This window comes from Apium graveolens, chromosome 2 (assembly GCF_009905375.1).
Source record: "Apium graveolens cultivar Ventura chromosome 2, ASM990537v1, whole genome shotgun sequence".
In the NCBI taxonomy this organism is placed as follows: domain Eukaryota; kingdom Viridiplantae; phylum Streptophyta; class Magnoliopsida; order Apiales; family Apiaceae; genus Apium; species Apium graveolens.
The window spans coordinates 82899657-82926701 of NC_133648.1; the positions used below are offsets into that span (position 1 = coordinate 82899657).

Consider the following 27045-nt stretch of genomic DNA (forward strand, 5'->3'; position numbering starts at 1 on the left):
TGAGAAAGAAAATTGCCTGTAAGGTGTTTGAGAAAATATCTGAATGAAAAATCGTCAGTAGATGAGAGAAAATAAAAGTAAAAAGAGAGAGATAAAATATGAAAGTAAATAAAAGATTTTACAATCTTTTCTCTCTTTTACTTATTCTTTTACTTATACACGGTAGAAAAAGTAACCGTTGAGACACCTATCAGACATGCAGCAGTAAAAGATAATTAATGGGCACGGGTATTCAGTAATCATTACTTATCACATGCAGTTTTTCAAGGAAAAACCGTTCCACTTACCAAGTAATCCCATTAATCAAGGATGTTTAGTTTTATTTTAAATTTGAAAACTGTTCCCACTTAAGAAATTATTATTACTGCTTTACCAATATTCTGTAAAAATATGACCAATGAGAGAATGACCATAAATAAACCAAGTAAATAAATACTGTCACGTCAGAATCAGAACTTGATTTGTATCAGAGCTAAAAAGGTCATCAGAATATGGTTGGTATCAGGATTTATAATATTATCAGAATATGAAATGACTCGGAGACAAAATCTTGCAAAAATATAAAATTTCATTAATATATTGAGCAAATACATTTCATGAAATTTAAATTACATGCTTAAAATTACAAGTTAGTCCTAAGCTACAAATCCGAACATCAACAGCTTTAGTCCTAAGCTAAGAAGCCAGACAAAGCTGACGGTGAGGAGAAACAGATAGATAACAATTATTTCTTCTTCCTACTCTCAACAAAAAGAATAGCAAGACGAATGATTCGCTCCTGCTGTCGGAGAGCTTCTCTAATTTCCTCTTCCTGACGCTCAAGATGGCGATGATAGTCCATGTAGAAGAATAAGAGGTCTGTGAGAACCTCTTGGGAAACTGAGTCCCAGATATCATCAGGAATAGCAGTGACATGCCATTCCTACTGCCATTCAGTACACCTCAACTCGATAGTGAAAGTGTCATAGTTCAGAACTAAGTTGAAATGAACCATGTTTTTTATGAGTAAAAAAAATGAGTTTGAGAGAAAATGAGAGATGTGTTGGCTGGAATGAGGTGTTGGTTTATATAACCAATAGAATACCAAGAGACGCAAGGAAAATTGAATGGTTACAGGTAGAAATAATTATACCTCATCTCCCTAGACTGATGAGAATAATAACAGCCATTGGAAGCTTAAAACAGGATTTAATGCGCAAACGAAACAAGTAAAAATTAATGTGCATAGACGAGTACCACTAACCCAAATTATGTTGACTGTTAATATCTCACCCAAACATATTCTGATTTTTAAATAAGACTGTTTCAGATTTTAACCACAAATAAGTCAAGTAAAGAATCATGATTTAATATCAGAACTTAGGCTTATATCAGAACTTAACAGTCATCTGAACATGATTCCTTAACTCGAAAGGTGAATGCCTATTTCTGTAATTCTTCACACAAATTCTGATATCGTCTCTTCAGAACTTAATCATCAGAACTTCCATCAGAACTTGTCCTCAGAATTTATGCAACTGATACTTAAACATTCATCTAAAACGATATTTATCACCACAGTAATTTTCATAATTCATATGGAGTGTATGTGTGTGCAGTGAGCTAAATATCAGATAAAGATTAAAGTCTGATTCACTTCAGTACATCTTAGAAATAAGGCATAACTAAGAACTTTGCTCAAAATCTGTCATAATTCTGAAGTCTACTTTAGAATGAGTTCATGCATGAATCCACCTCAACTGTTTTGTGCTCATTTTATGCATCTTTTGAAATTCCATTTTACAGTGGCTTCTCAGTGTAAGTGAGTCACGACTGCTTAGCAGAATTTATGCTATTATCAGAGTATTTCTCCAGTAATCATAGAGTGTGAAAAGTCACCAAGAAAATATTTATGTTGCTTTTCTGATGCATATTACTTAATACAGCAATGCACTTGGGTCTTCCCTTCCACATTTTTACTCTAGATCTCAAAGGAGTACCTGATTTTATTTCTTTTTCTTTTGATAAGTGAGGCTTATCAGCACTTAGTACATTCACTAGATTTACTGACATCAGTTTTTAACAGATAAAAAGCGTTATTCTAGTTTTTGACTTAGTAATAAGATAGACAAAGTAAACTTAACTAAGCTCAATATCAGAATTTGCTTGTGTTAAAAGATTTCCACATAAACAATTACTTTAAACATGGGATCTTTAGTATATTAAAGACTACTAGGTCAGCATCTAGCATAGTTATCCTCATTGGATTGAATAGTCACAGAAACATTCATCTCACTATCAGAGTTTAGAAATTCACATCAGACAACAATTAGTACTTAAGCAATTTTCAATTATAAGCACAAAGATAGTAATATATGTAAAGACTGATCATAAAGTCTGATGAAACAGAATCATAAACTAAGCAGACTTAGAGAAAGAACCTGAAACCATTCCAAGTTCATTTACCAATCTTGTAAAAGTAGCTTCACACAGTGGTTTAATGAAGATATCTGCTAGTTGTTGATCTGTTGGAACAAAGTGCAATTCCACTGTACCTTCATCCACATGTTCCCTTATGAAGTGGTACATAATGCTGATGTGCTTTGTCATTGAGTGTTGAACTGGATTACCTGTCATAGCTGAAAGGAATATGTCCTAAGTCCAATCATGAATTAGGATTTAGGAATAACTTCCTGTGTAATCTGTTTTGATTTCATTGATATTAATAAAAGACTTGTTTTGTTTTTATTACGGGCTCTATCTATTTAAGTGTTTAAATAAGATATACCATAGTTTAGAGTAAAGCTTTTTATGGATTATGATGAGATCATAATAGTGAGACCTAAAAGATGATAACTCTAAACTTAAATAGTTCTTGGTCGTAGGATTACTAACTGGTAATTAATAATCCGCAGAGATCGGTACATACTATGCTTGCTTCATTATGAAGGATGTATGTTCTCATAGACATTTGTGTGGTGACACTATAACTAGTATGTAGGTGCTTATTATGGAATAAGTTCACTGAACATGACTCGCACAGCTGAACAACTGATGGAGTTCACTCACGTGTCAGTAGTTGTTCACATAGTGATAGTTGTACAAGTATCCTTAGACTTGAGGTCATCATAGTCATCTTGTGTACACTGAACTATGCTTTGGTTTAGTTCTTAGTCTCCAGGGACAATTATTAGGGCTCTACTGGGTATAGGAATTTGTACACGAAGATAGTGTATGATCAATAAAGGATCTACCCCTTCCAGTGAAGGAAGCGAATGTTCAAGGCTGATCCACTTATGCTAGTTCAGGAATCTCTGGCCAGAGTGAATGAAATTAGAAAGGAGTTTCTAATTTGCATAGAAATACGCATAGTAAATGGTAAGCAAGTGATTGAATTAGATAGGCTTGACACGAGATCCATGCCTTGTATTTAATCGGGACATTGTAGGGTAGAAGGAGTTTATTGTACAGTAACTATTCACTGAATAGGTTCTTGATATTCTAAGCAGTGAATTCATATTATCCGGATAGTCGCGATATGCTGAGAAGTATCCCTCACGATGTAGAATAAATGTGATTAATTAATTAATCATATTTAATAAATTAGAGAATTTATATAAATAATGATAAAATAGTTTTATTATTATTTATTTCTACTACCGGCTTAATATTGAACCTACAGGGTCACACCATAAAAAGAGAATGATTTTATGGTGGAGGAATTAATTAATAATGGCTAATAATTATTTATTTATGAAATAAATAATTAATTGGCAAATTTAATGATTGATTAAATGAGATTTAATTGATTATAAATTAATTAAGAAAAGTTCTTAATATTATTAATTAAGGATTTAATTTTTGGAAATTAAATCAAGAGAGAGAATTATTTCTAAAGTGTTTAGAAAAAGGATTAATAATTAAAAGGTGTTTTAATTATTAATGAGAATAATAAATGGGATAATAATAATAATATTTATGGGAAAATTTTAGCTGAAAATTTTGCCTATAAATATACTATTATAGACCCTATTTTTATGAGAACCCAAAAACCCAAAAGTTTTAGAAAACCAAATTCTCTCCACCTCCTCCTCCTTAACGTCGTTTTCTTGGTGGATACCGGTGGAGTGCTTCACGTTTGAGGAGCAGCTGCTAAGGATCTCCGAACGTTGCTTTTGGATCGCATATTAAAGGTTAGTAATCGATCCCTATGTTCTTACCACGATTTATATGCTTTTATTTGGATTTTATATGTGTAAAAGTGTTTTACCATGCCCCCGCTGCGTTTAAAATCCAACATTGATATCAGAGCATAGGTTGTATGCATATAGATTTGTGGTAAAAATTTCAGAATTTTATGTGCTTGTAAGAATTAATTATGATTTTTACAAGTTATATCATGGATTAATTTTGTCTGATTAGAAATCCTTTCTCAGAATAATTTTGAATGTTAATATGGGTTCTACAAGTGTTGTAGATCGTCTGGGTATTTTTTTCATAATTTTATGATGTATAGATTTTTTATTATGAATTTTTGAAGTTGTTGCAATTAAAATTCATAATTAAATAATCATATATATATATTATTTGTAAGTATATATATGTACATCTGTTGTCTGTTGTACATCTGTTGAATGCACGGAAGAGAAGACTCAGAAGCAGGTCTGGCGACACGGAATTCCATGGGCGGCGGCGGCAGCTGCTTTAAAATAAAAAAAAAGGGGGGTGCCGCGCATTCCGGGAATGCGTTACACCCTGTGGCACATTCACGGAATGCATTACACCTTTTAATTGAAAAAAGGGTTGTAACGCATCACCAGAATGCGTTACAGGGCTTGTAACGCGTTCCTGTAATGCGTTACAGCCCGACTGTCCACATTAAAATTGATTTTCTGGGAGTTTCGTAACTCCGTTTTAGGAGTGCAATATACCGTTGGATTCGTTTTTCCGAGACAGATCTAATGGAGTGATCAATTTTAGTTTATATAAAAGTTTTGAACTGTTTATATTTCCGAAAGTGTTTTAAAGCTGTTTTTAACTGTTTTAACTGCTTTTAAATGCTTCATGTGATACATAGAGATGTATAATGCTTATACTAATGTGCTAGATGATATAACATGCCTACCTTGATGTTTATTCATGTTGTTATATGTGATATATGCTTAGTTTATCATGCGATGATAGATTTAGGTGAACTTAATGAACATAAGGCGTTTGTTAGACAACCTAGTATAGTGAAATTATTTCATAACCTTAATAATAATATTATGAATACAATCATGAGATTCTTGTGTTTATGAAACACGTAATTGAATATGAATTTTCGATATGAGAGAAAGGATGATTCTGTCAACAACAGATTTCTATCTGTAAGAAAGGGTTATTAAGTAACGCCTCTTGACAATGCTCCACCCGATCTGGGAATCATCTGATTATTGATTATTGATTTGAAATATTTAATTTAAAAGGAAGAATCTCTTTATAATATGATGATGATTTTAACATAATATAATCCCTCTAAAATTAAATAATATCAAGTAGTCATTGGCCAATGACACAACGGGCTTGTGTCGGTCATAGCCTTCCAACATGATAGAAAAGTAGTTCTTATTTTTGAATCATTGTCGTTTCGTGCCACAGCCGAGGGCTTTGATTTCAAAATAAGAAATACTTTTCTATTACATAGAGATGTGTACATTGAATAAGAATCTAAAGGTCGTTACGTGCCACAGCCGTGGGCCTTTGGGGACTGATTCAATTGTACGGAATGTTGGGTTAGACTTGACTTAGAATATTGAGTTTGTTGTGCCACAGCCGTGACTGAATTATTCAAGAGGCTAAAGTTTGATTAGGGAATAATATTAGATGTAATTGACAAGAGTTGTCTGCCTATTGAACATTACATGGCGTTTCGTGCCACAGCCGGGGTTGTGTAATGGAATGTAGGATCCCTATTCCCACTAGCATAATGAATGCTTAATTTTTCACGTAGGGGGTTGAATAAATTAGATAAACTAGTGGGAGCCACTTATGAATAAAGACCCGATTCATATAGTGTTTTAAAATGAAATCGAATATTTGCTAAGTGTTGTTATGTGTTTATCATTTACAGATTTACAATATACATTATGTCTTCTATACTATCACTCAGGAGCATACTAGATGCTCACAAATTGACTGGTCCTAATTATGCTGACTGGCTTCGAAACTTGAGAATTGTTCTCAGGATTGAGAAGTTGGAATACGTGATTGACTCACCTAAGCCTACTGAACCTGCTAGTGATGCACATAATGATGAACATGTTGTGTATCGTAAGTGGATAGATGATGTAAATATTGCTCAATGCATCATGCTAGCTTCCATGAACATTGAGCTACAGAAGCAACATGAGCATATAGATGCTCACACTATCCTCATGCATCTACAAGAGTTGTATGATGTGGCGGGGAGGACAGCTCGATATGAGATATCGAAGGAGTTGTTCGGTTGAAGGATGTCTGAGGGATCATCTATGAATGACCATGTACTTAAGATGATCAATTTGATTGAACGTCTTGGACAACTTGGTTTTGCCATGGATGGGGAGCTGAGCCAAGACTTGGTCTTGCAATCGCTTCCGAGTTCGTTCTCGCAGTTTGTTGTGAACTTTCACATGAATAAGTTGGATGTCAGCCTGCCTGAACTCCACAACATGTTGAAGATTGCGGAATCGAATTTTCCCCCTAAGAAGAGTCCTGTTCTTCTAATTGGTGAAGGTTCAAATCCTAAGAAAAGGAAGAGGAACCCTTCCCAGAAGAAGAAAGTAGGTGAAGAAAAGCCGGTTCCACCAAAAGCTGAAGACCCCAAGAGCAAAGTTGTTTGCTTTCACTGTAACAAGGTGGGGCACTGGAAGAGGAACTGCAAGGTTTACCTTGCAGAATTGAAGAAGAAGAAGGGTAGTGAGACTACCGCTTCTGATTCAGGTATGTTCATGATAGAAGTGAATATGTCATTAAATGAAATTTCTACTTGGGTATTAGATACCGCATGTGGTTCTCATATCTGCAATTTGTTGCAGGGACCAAGGAGAAGTAGGACTCTTGAGGAAAAGGAGGTGATTCTACTGATGGGAAATGGAGCAAGAGTTGCTGCTGAACATGTAGAATCATTTCATTTACATATGCCTACGGGCAAGACTATTATTTTAAATAATTGTTATTTTGTTCCCTCGATTGTGAGGAATATTATTCCCATGTTAGACTTGGCTGGATTTTCATTTATTATTGAGAATAATGAATGTTCTATTCTTAGAGATAATATTCTTTATGGACGTGGTATTTTAAATAATGGTCTGTATAAATGTGACATAATTTACTTCAGATTGAACAAACTAATAAAAGAAAAGGGATGATGAAAATCTCACTTCATTGTGGCACTGCAGTCTCCATTTAGTAGACATGGAGAGAGGGCTGCAAATTTGCTAGGAATGGTACACACAGATGTATGTGGACCAATATCTACGCAAGCCATGGGTGGATTTTCATACTTCATTACTTTCATAGATGATAGATCTAGATTCGGATATGTGTTTGATGAAACACAAGTCTGAAGCCTTTGAAAAGTTCAAAGAGTATAAGTATGAAGTGGAGAAACAAACCAAACATAGTATTATAATTCTTCGATTAGATCGAGGTGGTGAATACTTTAATGGAGTGTTTCTAGATTATCTCAAAGTAAATGGTATAGTCTCCCAGTGGACTCCTTCAGATTGGTATCTGAAAGGAGAAATCGAACTTTGTTAGACATAGTTCGGTCCATGATGAGCTATGCAAATCTTCCAGTATTCCTATGGGGTTATGCATTGGAAACCTCAGCATATTTACTGAATAAGGTGCCTTCCAAATCTATTCCTCAAACTCCGTATGAGATGTGGAAAGAAAGGAAACCGAGTCTTAAACACGTTAAGATTTGGGGATGTCCAGCTTATGTCAAGTAAGTTGACCCAGATAAGCTGGAATATCGATCCGTAAAATGTAGTTTTGTGGGATATCCTAAAGAGACTTTAGGGTATTACTTTTACACCGATCATCGGGTGTTTGTCTCCAGACATGCTACCTTCTTGGAAAAGGAGTTTATCCTTGAAGGAAACAGTGGGAGCAAAATTGAACTTGATGAAGTTCAAGAAGCACAAACTACTACGGATCAAGTGGAAACACATGTTCTGACTGAACAACCTTTTGTGGAACAGCCCATTCATAGATCAGGGAGAGTGTCTCGCCAACCTGAGAGGTAATATGGCCTTGTCATTGAGAATGACAATGAGTTGTCGATCATTGATGATGACGACCCTGTGACCTATAATGAGGCTATGAGTAGTGTTGACTCAGAGATATGGCAAAGTGCCATGAAATCCGGAATGGAATCTATGTATACGGTATACGTAAGAATGATTAGAGCAGATGGCCAGGTGGAGACCTTTAAGGCCAGGCTTTTGGCAAAAGGATTCAAACAAAGGCAATGGATTGACTTTGATGAAACTTTTCACCTATAGCCCTGTTAAAATCAGTTCGGATTTTGCTTGCGATTGCTGCTTACTACGACTATGAGATCTGGCATATAGCCAGATGGTTTTCTTTCCAAGGGAAATGAAATCCTAGTGTGTAAGCTACTGCGAACCATATGTGATTTAAAGCAAGCTTCTCGAAAGATGGAACATTTATTTTGATGAGACAATCAAAGAGTTTGATTTTATCAAAAACGCAGATGAACCATGCGTCTACAAAAGGGTTAGTGGGAGCGCGGTAACATTTCTTATATTGTATTGAATTAGAGTTGACACTAACAACATAGCAGACCCACTCACAAAGCTACTTTATGAAAGTCACTTTGATCGTCATAAAGACAAGATGGGTATTAGATACCAGAGTGATTGGCTTTAGTACAAGTGGGAGATTGAAAGGAATATGTCCTAAGTCCAATCATGAATTAGGATTTAGGAATAACTTCCTGTGTAATCTGTTTTGATTTCATTGATATTAATAAAAGACTTGTTTTGTTTTTATTACGGGCTCTATCTATTTAAGTGTTTAAATAAGATATACCATAGTTTAGAGTAAAGCTTTTTATGGATTATGATAAGATCATAATAGTGAGACCTAAAAGATGTTAACTCTAAACTTAAATAGTTCATGGTCGTAGGATTACTAACTGGTAATTAATAATCCGCAGAGATCGGTACATACTATGCTTGCTTCATTATGAAGGATGTCTGTTCTCATAGACATTTGTGTGGTGACACTATAGCTAGTATGTAGGTGTTTATTATGGAATAAGTTCACTGAACATGACTCGCACAGCTGAACAACTGATGGAGTTCACTCACGTGTCAGCAGTTGTTCACATAGTGATAGTTGTACAAGTATCCTTAGACTTGAGGTCATCATAGTCATCTTGTGTACACTGAACTATGCTTTGGATTAGTTCTTAGTCTCCAGGGATAATTATTAGGGCTCTACTGGGTATAGGAATTTGTACACGAAGATAGTGTATGATCAATAAAGGATCTACCCCTTCCAGTGAAGGAAGCGAATGTTCAAGGCTGATCCAATTATGCTAGTTCAGGAATCTCTGGCCAGAGTGAATGAAATTAGAAAGGAGTTTCTAATTTGCATAGAAATACGCATAGTAAATGGTAATCAAGTGATTGAATTAGATAGGCTTGACACGAGATCCATGCCTTGTATTTAATCGGGACATTGTAGGGTAGAAGGAGTTTATTGTACGGTAACTATTCACTGAATAGGTTCTTGGTATTCTAAGCAGTGAATTCATATTATCCAGATAGTTGCGATATGCTGAGAAGTATCCCTCACGATGTAGAATAAATGTGATTAATTAATTAATCATATTTAATAAATTAGAGAATTTATATAAATAATGATAAAATAGTTTTATTATTATTTATTTCTCCTACCGGCTTAATATTAAACCTACAGGGTCACACCATAAAAAGAGAATGATTTTATGGTGGAGGAATTAATTAATAATGGCTAATAATTATTTATTTGTAAAATAAATAATTAATTGGCAAATTTAATAATTGATTAAATGAGATTTAATTGATTATAAATTAATTAAGAAAAGTTCTTAATATTATTAATTAAGGATTTAATTTTTGGAAATTAAATCAAGAGAGAGAATTATTTCTAAAGTGTTTATAAAAAGGATTAATAATTAAAAGGTGTTTTAATTATTAATGAGAATAATAAATGGGATAATAATAATAATATTTATGGGAAAATTTCAACTGAAAATTTTGCCTATAAATATACTATTATAGACCCTATTTTTATGAGAACCCAAAAACCCAAAAGTTTTAGAAAACCAAATTCTCTCCACCTCCTCCTCCTCCTTAACGTCATTTTCTTGGTGGATACCGGCAGAGTGCTTCACATTTGAGGAGCAGCTGCTAAGGATCTCTGAACGTTGCTTTTGGATCGCATATTAAAGGTTAGTAATCGATCCCTATATTTTTACCACGATTTATATGCTTTTATTTGGATTTTATATGTGTAAAAGTGTTTTACCATGCCCCCGCTGCGTTTAAAATCCAACAATAGCAATAGCACTTTGATTATCACAGTAAATAGGGATTTTAAAATATGTTAACCCATAATCTAGTAACTGATTCTTCATCCAAAGAATCTGTGCACAACAGCTTCCTGTAGCAAAATACTCTGCTTTTACAGTTGATGTGGAGATTGACTTTTTTTTCTTGCTAAACCAAGAAACCAAACTGCCTCCAAGAAATTGGCAGCTTCCACTTGTGCTTTTCCTGTCAATTTTGCATCCTGCAAAATCTGCATCTGAGTAACCTATTAGTTTAAAATCTGATTCTCTGGGATACCACAATCCTAGATCAGCTGTTCCCTTAAGATACTTGAAAATTCTTTTCACAGCTGTTAAGTGAGGTTCTCTTGGATCTGCTTGAAATCTTGCACAAAGATAGGTAGCATACATGATATCAGGTCTACTAGCAGTTAAATAGAGTAGTGAGCCAATCATACCACTGTAATCAGTAATATCTACTGATATACCAGTATCCTTATCCAATTTTGTTGCAGTGGCCATGGGAGTGGATGCACTTGAACAATCTTGTATTCCAAATTTCTTCAGCAAATTTCTGGTGTACTTGGATTGACAAATAAAAGTGCCTTCTTCATTCTGCTTGACTTGAAGGCCCAGAAAATAGCTAAGTTCCCCCATCATACTCATTTGATATCTTGACTGTATCAGTTTGGCAAACTTCTTGCAAAGTCTGTCATTTGTAGAAACAAAAATGATATCATCAACATATATCTGCACCAAACGTAAGTCATTTCCATGGTTGAGGTAGAACAGTGTTTTGTCAATAGTTCCTCTGTTAAATCCACTTTCCAGAAGAAACTGAGCTAAAGTCTCATACCATGCTCTTGGAGCTTGCTTAAGGCCATAAAGTGCTTTATCAAGCCTGTAGACATGATTTAGAAATTTGGAATCTACAAAACCTGGAGGTTGTTCAACATATACTTCCTCTTCCAATTCTCCATTGAGAAAAGCACTTTTCACATCCATTTGAAAGACTGTAAACTTTTTGTGAGCAGCATAAGCCAAAAATATCCTTATGGCTTCCAATCTAGCAACTGGCGCAAATGTTTCATCATAATCAATCACCTCCTGTTGAGAATATCCTTTTGCAACCAGCCTTGCTTTATTCCTTGTAATTATGCCATCACTATCAGTTTTGTTTCTGAACACCCACTTTGTACCAACAACAGATCTGTTCTTTGGTCTTGGCACAAGGGTCCAGACTTTATTTCTTTCAAATTCATTTAACTCTTCCTGCATTGCTTGCACCCAATCAGCATCTTGAAGAGCTTCTTCCACTTTCTTTGGTTCAGTCTGAGAAAGAAAAGAATTATAGAGACATTCACTTGAAGTAGTTGTTCTAGTTCTGACACTTGCGTCAGGATTTCCAATTATTAAATCAGGTATATGTGATTTAGTCCACTTCCTTGCAGATGGAAGATTTTCTCTAGTACTGGATGCTCCCCCATGATCCATGTTGTCTTCATCAATATTTTCTGATGCTCCCCCTGAAATTATGCTCTCTGAGTTGGATCCTTCAGAAATTGAGTTTCCAGAATTATCAGAACTTGGCTCATCAGAACTTGATGAATTAGAACTTGAAGAGCCAGTTGTAGGTTCTGATGCTTCTTGAGATGTGGTTGTATCTTCAGTATGCTCCCCCTGCACAGGTGCATCTTCCTTTGGCATAGTCACCACAGTTTCAATAACATCAGAGTTTAATCCATCAGAGTTTGCAGTATCAGGATTTAGACTGTCAGGATTTTCAGTATCAGAATTTAAGTCTTCATTTTCAAATCTCAGCTGATCATGATCATTGAAATCTTCAAGTCCAGTAATCTTCTTGTCATCAAAGGAGACATTGATAGATTCCATGACAACCCTTGTTCTTAAATTGTAGACTCTGAAGGCTTTTGTGGAAAGTGGATATCCAACAAAAATTCCTTCATCAGCTTTTAAATCAATTTGGATAGCTGTTCAGGATGAGTCTTAAGAACAAAACACTTGCATCCAAATACATGAAAATACTTCAGATTTGGCTTCTTTTTCTTCACCATCTCATATGGTGTCTTTCCATGCTTGTTAATGAGTGTTGCATTTTGAGTAAAACAAGCAGTCTGTACAACTTCAGTCCAAAAATAGGTTGGTAGCTTTGCTTCATCAAGCATAGTTCGTGCAGCTTCAATAAGAGTTCTATTCTTTCTTTCAACAACTCCATTTTGCTGTGGAGTTCCAGGAGCAGAAAATTCCTGCTTGATTCCATGGTCTTTGCAGAACTCTTCCATGATCAAATTCTTGAACTCAGTGTCATTATCACTTCTTATGATCTTCACTGAATCTTTGATCAATTTATCCAGTTGTTTGACATGATCAATCAAGATAGATGCAGTTTCACTTTTTGTGTGCAAGAAATACACCCATGTGTATCTGGTGAACTCATCCACTATGACCATAGCATATTTCTTCTTTGCAATAGACATGACATTCACTGGACCAAATAGATCTACATATAGTAGGTGATAAGGCTCAAGAATTGATGATTCAGTCTTTCTCTTGAATGAAGATTTTCTTTGTTTAGCCTTCTGACATGAATCACAAAGTCCATCTGGAGCAAATACTGATTTTGGAAGTCCTCTCACAAGATCTTTCTTGACTAGTTCATTTATATTGTTGAAATTTAAATGAGAGAGTTTCTTGTGCCAATTCCAGCTTTCTTCAATTGATGCTCTACTTAACAGATAGATTGCAGAACTATCAGTACTTGTTGAAAGCTTGGCTTCATAAATGTTAACATGCCTGTATCCTTTCAGAACAACTTTTCCTATAGATTTGCTTATAACTTCACAGTGTTCTTCAAATAAATCCACATGATAACCTCTGTCACAGATTTGACTAACACTCAGCAAATTGTGTTTAAGTCCTGAGACCAGAGCTACTTCTTTAATGATGACATTCCCAAGATTGATATTGCCATATCCCAGTATTTTTCCAATGTTGCCATCTCCATAAGAAACACTTGGGCCAGCTTTCTCCACAAAGTCTGATAGCAGGGCTTTATTTCCAGTCATATTTCCTGAACATCCACTGTCCAGAACTAGGATATTTTTCATGTTGCCCTGCAATCACAAAGACCACTAATGATTAGTTTTAAGGACTCATACTAGCTTGGATCTTTTGGCCTTATTAAGTTTGTTAACATTTGCATCGGATTTAGCATCAGAGTTTATGTTAACATTTTTCTTATCAGCATTTACACTATCAGACTTTGTACCAGAACTTACACTAGAAGGAACAATGCTAACTTTCTTTAAAGAAGGTTTTATTTGATAATAATCATAATACAAACTATGATATTCCTTACAAGTATAAATGGAATGCCATAAACTACCACAATGAAAATAAGGATTTTGTGGCCTATATCTAACAGACTGACTCATAACTCCTGACTTTGAAGGTAAGGAGTTTATGTTCTTATTCTTCCTGCAAAAAGAAGCCAGATGGTTAGAACTTCCACAGTTTGACATGTTTTTCTAGGAGCATTAGGAACAGGCTTATAATCATTGCTTTTATTCACACCTTCCTTTCCATTCCTATTTTTCCTAGGTGACTTTACCTTGTTTACATTCTTAACATCTTTCAGCTTATGTTTAAGCTGCTTCTTTGTCATTAAGCCTACGTTAACTTCAGTTGGCTTTTCCTGTGTTAGTTTGTCTGAAGTTAATTCCTCTTTAACTTCTGATTTCTCGGTTTCAGACTTTACAGCTACAAACTTAACAGATTTTACATTTGGCTTTTGTATAACAACTATAGGCTTAATTTCTACTGTTCTTTTATCATTTTTATCATCTCCATAACCTAAGCCCTCTTTCCAGTTTCCACTACTTAACAAATTTTGAGTTGTTCTGCCAGAGTTAGTCCAAGTCCTGATAATCTCTCTTTCCTTTTCTAACTCAGTTTTTAGAGATTCATTCATTTTAAGTACTTCATCCCTAACATAGAAAGCATCATCTCTATCTTTCTGAGTTTGATGGAACATGACTAACTCTTTTTCTAAATAATCATTCCTCTTTTTACAGGCAAGATTTTCAGAAGTTAATCTTTCACATGTTAAAGTTTGATCTCTATAACTAATAAACATGGTTTTAAGATATCTTCTTAACTCATTAATGTCATCAGTATGAAAGGCATAAGTAGTTTGAGGTATCTTTAACTCAGCAGCTTCAGAACTGCTATCAGCATTTGCCATCAAAGCATAGTTCACCTCACTTTCAGAATCTGAAGTGTATGTCCAGCTTTTCTTCTTTGTGACAAGAGCCTTGCCTTTGTCACTCTTCACTTTCTTGCAATCAGGAGATATGTGGCATTTCTCACCACAGTTGTAGCATTTGACATTTGTGTAATCTCCTCTGTCAGACTTCCCTCCTTTGCCTTCAGATTTTCTGAAACTTGTCTTATCAGAACTTGCACCTTTCCTGGAAAACTTCTTTCCCTTCCTGAAATTTCTGTATGCAATCCTTGTGATTCCTTTCACCACAAGAGCACACATCTTCATCATCTCTTCACCAGCATCCATCTCAGGCAAGCTTTCAGTTTCGGAGTCATCATCACTATCAGAACTTGATGACTCAGTATCAGACTTTATGATAAGCATTTTTCCCCTGCCTTTCCTTGAGGTGGCTGCTTTAGGGGATTCTTCCCCAGCCTTAAGAGCAACTGTCCTTGACTTTCCTCCTTTCCTGTTGCTTCTTTGTTCCATCTCAAGTTCATGGGTCTTGAGCATCCCATAAATTTCATCAAGAGTTGTTTCTTCAAGATTATAGTTGTCTCTTATAATTGTGGCCTTCAAATCCCAACTTTCAGGAAGAGCTAACAGGAATTTAAGGTTTGAATCTTCAAGATCATACTCCTTATCAACTAGTGACATATCATTCAAGATTTAACGAATCTGTCATATAAATCAGTCAATGACTCATTAGGCTTTGAGTCAAAGTGTTCATACTCTTGAGTGAGTATAGTCTTCCTGTTCTTCTTAATCGAATCAGTTCCCTGACATCTTGTCTCCAAGGCATCCCATATCTCCTTTGCAGTCTTGGAGTTAATTACCCTGTTTGACATTACATTATCAATGGCACTATGCAGCAAGTGTCGTACCTTAGCATCCTTAGCAATTGATGCGATATCTTCAGCAGTGTAATCACTCTTCTCCTTTGGTACAGATTTTGCTGTTTCACCTGCAACTGCAACAGCGAGTTTGGTTGGTTTGTGAGGTCCTTCATTGATTCTGTTAAGATATTCTGGATCTGTAGCTTCCAGAAACATAGTCATCCTCACCTTCTATAAGGGATATTCAGATGGTTTCAGTATGGGAACTCTAATAGCCTCATATCGACTATGTATTTGAGTCTTTGGAGGTTCTTCAGTTTTGGTGGGCTTGGTTGGAGTTTCTGCTTCAGACATGATTGTTTTTGGATCTTAAATTGTTTGTGTGTTAACAGATAGGCTCTGATACCACTTGTTAGGTCACACACACTGTAGAAGGGGGGTTGAATACAGTGTATAGCACAATCAAATCGAATTCAAAGAACACAAGTAACAGAAAACAAACTTTATTAAACTCTGTTACAATATAGAAATGTCCTCTCTCAGTGATGAGCAAAATATCACGAGAGCTGCTAGGGTTACAATGAATATTATTCTCGATAATGATAACACATATAGTGTAAACCCTATGTCTGTGTTTATATACTACACAGTTACAAGATAATCGCTAATTGATATGGAATATAATTCTGCTTCCTAAAATATATCAACCAGTTATCTTTTCTTCCAAGTATTCTATTCTTCATAGAATTCCTTCTTCATGCATATCTCTTCTTGCATTTGTCTTGATCTTCTTTCCTTTCAATCAGTCGCCTTCCTTATCTGAAAGTTTCCATTAAGTCCTGATATTATCTCCTGATAAATATCTCCTGAACCTTAAGTTCTGATAACTTAAGTTATGTCTTCAGTATAAGTGCTGATATCCAGTTAAGTACTGATTTGTCCTATTTAAGTAAGATCTGAAAACTAAACACAAATCATATTAGACATGACATTATCAAATATATCTAACATAGTGCAAAACAGGCACAAGCTGAAAATTCAAAAAATACACGTTCTGTATTCCAAAATATTGCTAGATAATGACTCGTGCTTCGTAATGGCTGTAAAATTCCAATTTAACCCTTATATATTGTACAATTTCAAAAATGCCATCACTTTGTAATTTAAGTAAAAAAAATAATATAAATTGTGTTTGTATCAAGAATCGCATTGTAACCGCTTCCTTAATAAAATTATCTTGGAACCATTATGCTATAATGAATTTTGAACAATTATATATATAGAAAACATTTACTACTAATAACATATCACTAAGTTGTTGAATGATTTAAGAATATGTAAGTTGATTTTATCCGCACATTACTAATTTATACTATATAACTATATAATACAAAGTACAAATGTTAAAAGAAAAAAATAAAAGTTATTAGTTACTCTCAATATATATCATATCAAATATTTACTTTTTCAAGACACAAGCACGCCTAATATGTGTATCATAAACAATATGTTGAGTGACTTAGTGGTAATTAGGGTAGAGCAAGTGCAAAACATGTGTTCGATTCCAATCAACAATTTTTTAAAAAAAATAAATATTACATATAGGGGCAAATTTATCATTGTAACTCATGAATAAAATGTCTCACTAATTTTATACCCATATTAATGTATTTTATAGATAAAGAAGAGATTGTTATATAAAAAAAATGCTCTCAAAAGTTGTTACGTGAAAAGTGTCAAACAAACTCATTCGATGACCATCACATGCATATTTATGTGCATGTATATATAACTTTACGTGTTAAACACTACTCAATCTTGAACATTACATGTTAAGAATGTAGTACAGTTTCACCGGATTGGGAAAAAACAAATCAAAGAAATGAAGAAATGAATTATATATAAATGACAATAAGAAGAATTTCAAAGCTTGGTTGATTTGTCCTGATCTCCGGTGCATCAAGTTCTTCTTTCAAGTTACAAGAGGCTGTTCTAGTGGTTGTTCAAGGCGACTCACGGCGTTTCCGGGGTCTCCAAATGAAGATGAAGCTCCCAACATCAAAGATTGGCAATCAGTCTCAACAACTCGTACCTCGACCCACCGAGTAAACTCTGGAACTCAGACGCACCAACAGCCTGCAACTCATTTCAATTTAATTGCTTAATTATTTGTTCTTTTCAAAGACAAATACATGTGAGTCTATGTATATAATTAAGGTCACGGCTCGTATGAACATTAAGATCCTCAAAATTAAAATTTAATATTGATTGTTTGATGATGTGAGTGTTAATCTCAGTGTAATTAGTTGTTTTAAATTATATGACAGTTAGAGTATTGTATGTAATGTGCAATTTTGATTGTTACTGACTTGGTTCACTAATCAATCTAATTTGCGGTCTCGGTACTTGCATTGATCTTTCTTGATTTATAAATTGAGCTTTTATATGTGTAATATTGTGAGTATCAGTGTTATTATTATCTCAACTATGTCATGGCCTAAGTTAAAATAAAGATAATTCTTATTAACATGTGTTATGTGTAATCTTGTGTACACTGTTACTTTTTGAAAGTTGTTTGTTCGGTATAATTATTTTGTTAAGACGAAGAATGAGATGAGAGGAGCAGGAGGAGCAGTGGGAGAGGGAGAGGGAGAGGGAGTCTGGGTATTTTGATTCAAGTACAGTAATATACATAATTTAGGAAATAATATTGTTACTCTTAAAATTTGATTTTTGAATAGATTTTGGGAAGTTAGTTTTTAAAATTCTTAATAATTTTTTTAGTTTTTCATAATTATCGAGGGTGATTGATGTGCTTACTAATATGCATCTAAGGAGATTTACTTCTTTCCGTTTTGAAAAGATTTCAAACAAGTTTTGATGCTTCTATTTTGACCACGATTTGATATTAGTTAAATAATGATTTTATTAGTTATAATTTTGTCTAAAATTTAGTTAATGCGGCCGTTTTTGTTTTACACCCTTTTATTCTTAATTAAGAAATGTTTACAAATTGTGTCGTTATTATGAATTTAAGAATTTTAATGATCATTAAGTTTTAAAATATATGAATATCAAAACTCATTGCTCTTATTTATAGAATGATGTGTCATGTGAGGTGACTTATTTGTGTCAATACGGGAGTGTCATATATGATGGTTTTTGACCATTTATTGAATATTTATGAGTCGTTAATGACTAATTATGTATTAATTATGGAAATTTTGTGTCTAACCAAAGATATTCTTTGATTAGATCTTATTTTATTTTTGATGTCATATTATATATACATTCATTTTTTTCAAATAAATTATTATCGAATATAATTTTCTTATTATTTTTAATATATTTTTCTTGGTTTATTTGTTCTTATGTTCGGGATATTTGGAAGAGGTTTACTGTGTATCTTTTTTCAGACTTTATATCACAATAATCTAACGAGGGACTTTGAAATACAAAATAATTTAGTTTCAAATTTTGATGATACGAGGAATTCTTATAATTATCGAAAGACAATAGTTCTTATTAGTTTTGTATAAAAGAGCACTCTTTTTCTTTCCTGAGTTTTTTCTCATAGGATTTTACTCTTGCAAGATTTTAACAAGGCATTTTTTTGTGAGTTATCTATTTTATATATTAAGAATTTATTGTCTAAATGTTTGGAGATAACTTGCGTGACTTTCAGTTAGACGATGAATTTTGTTATTGAAAAATATACTCTGTTTATATTTCAAAAGTTGATCAATGAAATTATTCATTCTTAACAGTAAAAACATTTCAATTTAACTTATTAGATTTTCTACGACCACTCTCGCCCATGACTTCGGAAAGATAACGTGAACAAAAAAAGTTTGACAACTCAAAAAAATTTAATTTAAACGTTTTTTGGACAATGGGAGATGTTCAAATTTTTTAAAAGTATTTTAGCAGATAAACCTTGATAATTTACCAATACTAATCTAGAATTAATAGGGATGACAAATTAATCTGATCCGACGAATATCTGATCCGAAATCCAAAATTTTGGATATACCGTACCCGAAATTTTAGATTTGGATTTGGATTTCAACTCTACCGAACCGATACCCTATCCGAAATCCGAAATCTAATACAAACCCGATCCAAACCCGAAACCCGATTAAAACATGACATATTTATTATAGATTATATGTAATATTTTAGATGTAATACATATAATATACACATTTTTCTTGTATTATTTGAATAATAGTAAATTATTATCAAGATTATCAACACTTATTTAGTGAATTATAACTTTTTATTTCAAAATCAGCTTTTATTATGTAATATGTACTTTGTATATATTTTTTAAAAAATAATTTGTGATAAAATACTAAATATTATGTTATCAACATATTTTAGATATTACTTATCGTGTCAACCCGTACAATATAATGTGTTTAACTACTTATTAGTTAATGTATTTTAATTTTAGATATCATATAAATGTGATTAATAGTGTTTGTATGTATATATAATATTAAATTTGACTACATTATCATAATTTTGAATACCCGAAAAATACCCGATCCGATCCGAAATCCGACGGATTTGAATTTGGATAACCCGGAAATATTTGGATTTTACAATATCCAATCTGAACCTGAACCGTTGCAATCCCTAATCCCTAAGAATTAACTGAAAATTGTTAGAATTAACGAAGCATTATTAGGGGAAAACGTACCGAGCCTCCAATAATAAATAAATAAACTTACCCAGGTATAATATCTATATAAAAATGAATTCAAACTTAAATATTGTTTCATTGTTTTACTTTTTTTATAAGGTGGATATGATTTACAAATTTTGAAAATCTTATACTACTTGTGCGTTCTGTATTGTTCGTAGTAAATTATTTACAACCCTTTGAAATCTTAAAAACACGAACTATTTGTCCTATTTTCCACTGTCAATTATAATAAAAATAAAATAAAAGAGTTGACACGGTTTTGTTTTAGTTTGATTTAGTAAATAAAATCACTAATACTCACATAGTTGGAACAAGCTTCGATTTTGTAAAAATAAGCCTCAAAATAGTTGAAACTTGCAAGTATCCTTCTCAACATCGCTATCACCTGTGCAAAATTACAAACAAAAAAACAAAAACTGAACCTGGAAAGACAATAAAATACTTATTCAATACTAAATTTTTTAACATAAAAATCAAACCGATTTAATATACTACAGCTGGTGATTACAATGCATTTGGAGGCATACTCGCATTAATACACTTGGCACGCATTCTCATTATATCGCGTAATTTTTGAACGCGGACGCGCTTTCGTTCTATAACAGACATCACACCTATATAAGACTCACTATATATCCATAACAAACCTCAATTGCTTCTCTTCACTATGGCTGATAAAGTCCACCCCAGCGTTGACTCACCGCCACCGTCGAAACCTGCCGTTGCTCCGGCGAATACTTACATTATTCAACTTCCTAAAGACCAAATCTACCGTCATCCGCCGCCGGAAAACGCCGAGCGCATCAAAAAGCTCTCCAAACTCAATCGCCGCCGTAGCAATCGCTGCTGTAGGTGCCTTAAATATACTCTCGCCGCCGCAATTCTCCTCCTTTTTCTACTCGGTATCGCCGCCGCGGTGTTTTACTTTGTTTACAAGCCGGAATCTCCGAACTACACCGTCGATTCGATCGCGATCACCGGCTTTAATCTCTCTTCATCTCGCCCTATCTCGCCAGGATTTGACGTCAGCATCCGCGCGAACAATCCGAACGACAAAATCGGAATCTATTACGTGAAGAAGAGCTCCGTACAAGTCTACTTTTCCGGCGATCGGCTCTCCGCCGGTGTTTTACCGGAGTTTTATCAGCCGACGAATAATGTAACGGTTTTTAAAACGGCGTTAAGAGGAAATAACATTGTGTTGTCACGTGCCGTTCATTCACAGATGTTAATGGCGCAAAAGGAGAAGAAGGTGCCGTTAAGGTTAAATTTGAAAGCGCCGATTAAAATTAAAGTTGGCGGCGTTAAGACGTGGAAGATAACTGTTAAAGTTAAGTGTGATATAACGGTGGATAGTTTAACGGCGAAATCGAAGATAGTTTCGAAACATTGCGACTATAGTGTTAAGTTGTGGTAGACATTTTCTAACATTATTTATCTTGATCTCTTGTTTTGGAACGGTTCTAAGTCAAATTATACTCGAATTTATCATTTGTTTAATAGTGTTGGTTGCATGTGTTGTGTTATTATATTTGTTTGATATAGGAGTATTTGAATTGGTTTAATCGCCAAGACTATAGGATTAGACATTAGAGGACTACTACTTCAATGTTAGTGGTGTCTTATGCACGATATTGATATATGTAGGCTATAATTTGATGTATGATTTAGTAAATATTTTAAAACGAGCAAGCTAAAATTTTCTAATTTCTAGTATTTTTTGATAAACTGTACTCGTGGAAGTATGAATGATTTCAGAGCTTTGTGACAAAACAGAATTATGATAGCGAATTTGCGATAGAAAAGACACAGTATATCATTATGTCATCGTGTCTGCGTTAGACTGTAGTGTTGATATTGTATCAGAAAAGCAATTTCTTCATAATTTGTAATAACTTGTAAACAGTACCTCTTGATCATCTCGAATATACTTTGGAAACTCCTAATATTCTAAACTCATATAAAGAGCTGCATACGCAAAATAAATCTTGTTTGATAAAAGCATCACTATCAGCTTCGAGTTTAGTATTTATTATGTATCACATATATTCACAGCTACTTGCTTTCCCCTTGGAAATTGGCATGCCTGCTCAAATTTTCATACACCGGTTCCTGAAAAGAGTAAAAATGTAGTGGAATTTAGGAAAGTAATGTTAGACAAATTCTTAGCTTCTTCACATGAAACTCTGTTCTTTCTCAAGCAACTAATGCAATGGAAAATGATGACCCTATATTTGAGTCATATTTAAGTGATGATCAATATTCTTTTATTGATACTAATTTTCTAACTCTCTACAAGTAGGGCAAATATGCTCTATTTATAGGAATTCCCAATTAGGCCTTTTTCCCTTACAAATGGGCCCTTATTGGGCTATTCATTTAGAAACTCTTATCCTCTAATCCTATCTAATATCTTTCCTTCTTTTCCTATTATGAGACCCAACATTTGTCTCCCGCGAATATTGTTGCAATATCTTTAGATTTGTTGTTGCGGTACCTATTTATGACCTGCAAAAAATAGGAAGTAAATAAAAAGAATAAAAGGTTAAATTTTAGCTTATTATTATATTTATTTTATTATTTGTCACGTTTTTACTTGGCATGTCTGTGTGTTTTTATTTATTCTCCCTTCTTTCATTTTTATTACTATTCTTGCATAATTATGCATGTGGGTAAGAAAGGAATGTGTAAAAGCAGTAATTTTGTTGTGATGATTTATATATGAGAAAACTCTTCATCTTCCTTCTCTTTTATCAAGCGGATGCTACAGTGCTATTTTAAAGGGCCATATCCTCTCTCCGGGTTTTGCCACCTCCTCTGTAAGTTTTCTCTGATCTTAATTGTTTTATTTTAATTAGATTATTAACGTCGTTGGTTCAGATTTCTAAATTGCATTCTTCATCTCTAAATCTTGATTGTCTGAGTGTGTTCTTGACTGTCTTCTTTCGAATCTATGGTTGATCCCAGTTCTTCCTCTTCTAATCCTTTTCGAAACCTTGAGAAACGTCCTCTAGATGAAGGAGATGAAGAATCTGCTATAAATTTAGATAATCTAGAAATTTCTAACTTAAACTCGTGTAAATCTTTCAACTTTATGAACGAAGCCGAACTTTTCTCTGGCGTCGAGGTAGCATCTAAGGTATCTCCGCCACTCAGTCATCGTACCTTAGAGTTCAGAGAGAGAGTTCTTCGTGAGAGTTTGGAAATTGGTCGCCTTGAGTTTCCCCGGGGTAGTAGTCTTGACTATATAAGTCACTTTTCTAATCATAGGTTAAATATGGCGAAATTAGAGTCTTGGGTTGATTTAAAGAATGGGTATAAGTTACGTGTTCCGACCCCCGACGAGCGTATGTGGGTGATGCCCGAATTTGGTATTCACGGTATCCCTTTAATTATGTTTGAATATGGTCTTCGACTTCCGATGCACCCTTTCCACTTAGCGATGTACGAGGCTATTGGGTGTGAGGTTGCTCAGTTATCACCTAACTCTGTAGCTCAGATTACTAGTTTTATCGCTCTGTGTAGTGAGAAAGATAGGATTCCTTCAGTAAAACTGTTTTTTTCAATTTATTGTATTCGATATCATAACGGTAAGGTTTATTTCGATACCCAGAGTAAACGACCCAAGATTGTCAGTGTTAAATCTTCTAATTCGGGATACCATCCCAAGTGGGTTTATATCGGGGGTAAGGACTTGGAATTTGTAATGCCTTGTCGGAAGGTGACGCAGTCGACCGTCGAGTATCTAAATGGTCCCGATAAATATGACGCTGAGTATCTTGATGGGTTTCAGGGGTCGAGACCCGTTTTTACACATAATGATTTGAAGGACTTTAAGTTCCTTGAAGAGCATAACCGTAAGACCTTATAATTTGTCTTTTAAAGTCATCCTTTTTTCCTTTATCCATACTCGTTTTATATCTACATATATATTTTTTGTTGATGTAACTTTTTATGTGTTGTTGGTTTTTTTTTAGTTGCTGGGAGTTCGCTGAAAAAACTTTTAGACAGCGGAGTGCTGGTGGAAATGGAAAAGGCAATGATGATGTTGGTGAAGAAATCGAAGGTTGGGGCTGTCGACACTCCGAGGGTTGAAGAGAATACCTCGTCAAAAACTATTTCCATCGAGCTTTTGGATGAAGCTGGAAATAAAGTTATTGGAGGCTCTGAACGTGTTACTTGTGAGGAAGCCGGGAATCCCTCTCGGAAAAGGTCTAGGAATGCGGCTATTGAGGCCCCGGAGGTCGCTGGTAAGAAGTTTTGTGAGGATGTTGGTGGTAGTGGTGTAAACAGGACTATAACCTTTATTGGAAATCGAGGATTTATGCAGCCTACTGTCGACCCTGAGGCAAGCAAAGAGATCATTCGGGTTGAGATTCGGCCAACGGAGAGATTGGTTGGTGGCTCGACGGCTCCGGCTCCCCTTCGGGCTTTTCGTGTCTTTAATCTTCCTCAGGACTCTAGTGCTTATGCTAAGAGATCCAGGTCGGAACTCGTTGATCGATGCTTGGGGAGGGCTGGCAGGGTATGCATGACTTTCCATAGATGTTCATTTTATTTACATATGTTCTGTATTTATAAGTTTCCTTATTCACTATACTCGACATAATACCTTTCATTTTTGTGTTTTGACAGTATTTATCCGATGTAATGCATCTTCTTGAAGAATATAGGGCTGATGAAGGTAAGAGTTCACCTTCGAGGATTGAAGAGGAAAGGGACATCCTGAGAGATGAAAAGAAAAGGCTTGAGAATGATTTGGTTGAAGCCAGGGGTCGAATTACCGAGATATCAAAGGCAAATTCAAGTTTCCGGTCCAAGGTGCATTATAGCTTCCCTTTCACTTTTATTCGATGTTCTCAGTTTCACACCTGTGTTAAAATTATTGGTTTTGTTATACGCAGATAAGTGAATTAGAGTTGGCCAATGATAACCTGAAAAAGGAATCGGAGGGTGGCGGCTCTCGGTTGAAAAGTGTTGAAGTCTCACTTTCTCAGGAGACAAAGAAGCGCGAGGCTTTGGAGGCCGAGGTCACGACCCTTCGTGAGAAGAGTGAGACTCTAGAGACAGACAACTTGAACTTGAAGCTGGAGGTGGAGAAGGGTATCAAGGATATAGCTGGAGCCCTTGATGATGGGTATGGGCATTGCCTCACTAGGATGAAGAAGGTCGGCTTTGATGTTAATGGCCATGGCTTCGAAGATTATCTTCAGGATTACGCCCAGGAGCATAAGGAGGCAGATCTCGACTCTTGAAAACGAGGAATGCCTCGTTATCTGATGTAATGTTTGTATGATGTTTTAATTTGACCAAGTACATTATTGTTGGATTATTTGTGTGAGTCTTCCCTTCTGGGGATGATTATTTTCATTTTACTATGAGCTCTTATTTTGGTGAATATTGTTTTGTTTTGTTTGTATTTCAATATTTAAGTTCTGCATAACATATTATCTCTCATATTCGTCTCCTTTGATTGCGCGCTTTTTATTCTATGTTGGTGTAGTGTTTACTATTATTATTAATTACTTTTATACTTTGTGTTATCTTCGGTAATCACCGCCTTTTGTGTAAGTGTTATAGGGTTGACACCCTTGTTAAGCCTTCTTTTCCCTTCTTTCTTTATATTGTTATTTGAAGTTAATGTAAAGTTTTGATTTTCGGATTTCCACTATGTTAATGTGAATTTTAACATAAAGTTTTTGATTTTTGTTATCACATCTTAAGAACCTTAATCTACTGAAAATAATTTTCAAGTGGATAACATTTTGGATATTCTTGATTGGTGTTTTCTCAAGTCTCAATATACTATTGCTTTCTGGTGCATCGACCTCTGTTACTTAGTAAGGTTTTTCGAATCTCGTGGGACTATATTTCCTCTCGGGAACTGCTTAATTTTTGCTTTTATACATGTATTTTCTAGAGAGCCCTGATTTGATGGGCTAAAGGTAATTAATGTAACAAAAATTTATGTTTACGAATTATAAGACGTCTGAGAGTAATAAATTGCATTGATAATTTAAGGTGATTGTCTTAACGGGGATCTCATATCAACCCCTTTACGTTAAGACTAATTTTTCATAATTAAAGATAGTTTTGATTCATACATTCCAATCAATTTAACTACTGATAAAATTTCTTCAAGTGAATGGCATTCCAAGCATTCTTGAGAGGAGTTCCGTCGAGGATCGAAAACCGATAGGTCCCTGGTGCAACGATCCATGTCACTTGATGTGGTCTTTCCCATGAGGCCCTGAATTTACCTGTTATCGCCAGTGGGGATGCTTCCGACTCTCGAAGGACTAAGTCCCCAACCAAGAATTGTTTAACCTTCACTTTCTTGTTAAAGTAGGTTGTTGTGCGCGCTTGTTGTTGGAGAACTCTTCTTGACGCTTCGTCTTTGACTTCTTCTATAAGGACATTGTGAAGTTGAATTCCTTCTCGCGACGCTTCAGCGTCAAAGTATTCGACCCTAGGGAAATTAAGGGAGATTTCGACAGGCGAGACTGCTTCCAAACCAAAGGCCATTTTAAAAGGGGATATACATGTTGAACTCTTAGGGGTCGTTCTATAAGACCAGAGAACATTCGGAAATTCGTCGACCCATGGCCTTGGTAGTTCGTCAACCCTTTTCTTGAGACCTTGTAAG

General features: G+C 34.7%; 2 protein-coding genes across 2 annotated transcripts; both read left to right on the forward strand.

The window, feature by feature from the left end:
• Positions 1-21040: 21040 nt before the first annotated feature.
• On the forward strand, positions 21041-21901 carry LOC141707588 (NDR1/HIN1-like protein 13). Its single transcript, XM_074510819.1, has one exon. It carries the CDS (start codon positions 21067-21069, stop codon positions 21814-21816), a length of 750 nt encoding a protein of 249 aa, XP_074366920.1. The 5' UTR covers positions 21041-21066; the 3' UTR covers positions 21817-21901.
• Positions 21902-22056: 155 nt separating this feature from the next.
• LOC141707587 (uncharacterized) lies at positions 22057-25769 on the forward strand. The gene is made up of 4 exons (XM_074510817.1): positions 22057-24256; positions 24377-24924; positions 25035-25220; positions 25304-25769. The coding sequence occupies exons 1-4, from the start codon at positions 23353-23355 to the stop codon at positions 25652-25654; spliced, it is 1989 nt and encodes a 662-aa protein (XP_074366918.1). The 5' UTR covers positions 22057-23352; the 3' UTR covers positions 25655-25769.
• Positions 25770-27045: the final 1276 nt, after the last annotated feature.

Bases quoted from the DNA above. Each gene is read 5' to 3' on its own strand.
- LOC141707588 (XM_074510819.1), top strand. From the start codon at position 21,067: ATGGCTGATAAAGTCCACCCCAGCGTTGACTCACCGCCACCGTCGAAA.
- LOC141707587 (XM_074510817.1), top strand. From the start codon at position 23,353: ATGGTTGATCCCAGTTCTTCCTCTTCTAATCCTTTTCGAAACCTTGAG. The intron at 24,257-24,376 runs GTAAGACCTTAT...GTTTTTTTTTAG, and splicing joins GTTCCTTGAAGAGCATAACC to TTGCTGGGAGTTCGCTGAAA. The intron at 25,221-25,303 runs GTGCATTATAGC...TGTTATACGCAG, and splicing joins ATTCAAGTTTCCGGTCCAAG to ATAAGTGAATTAGAGTTGGC.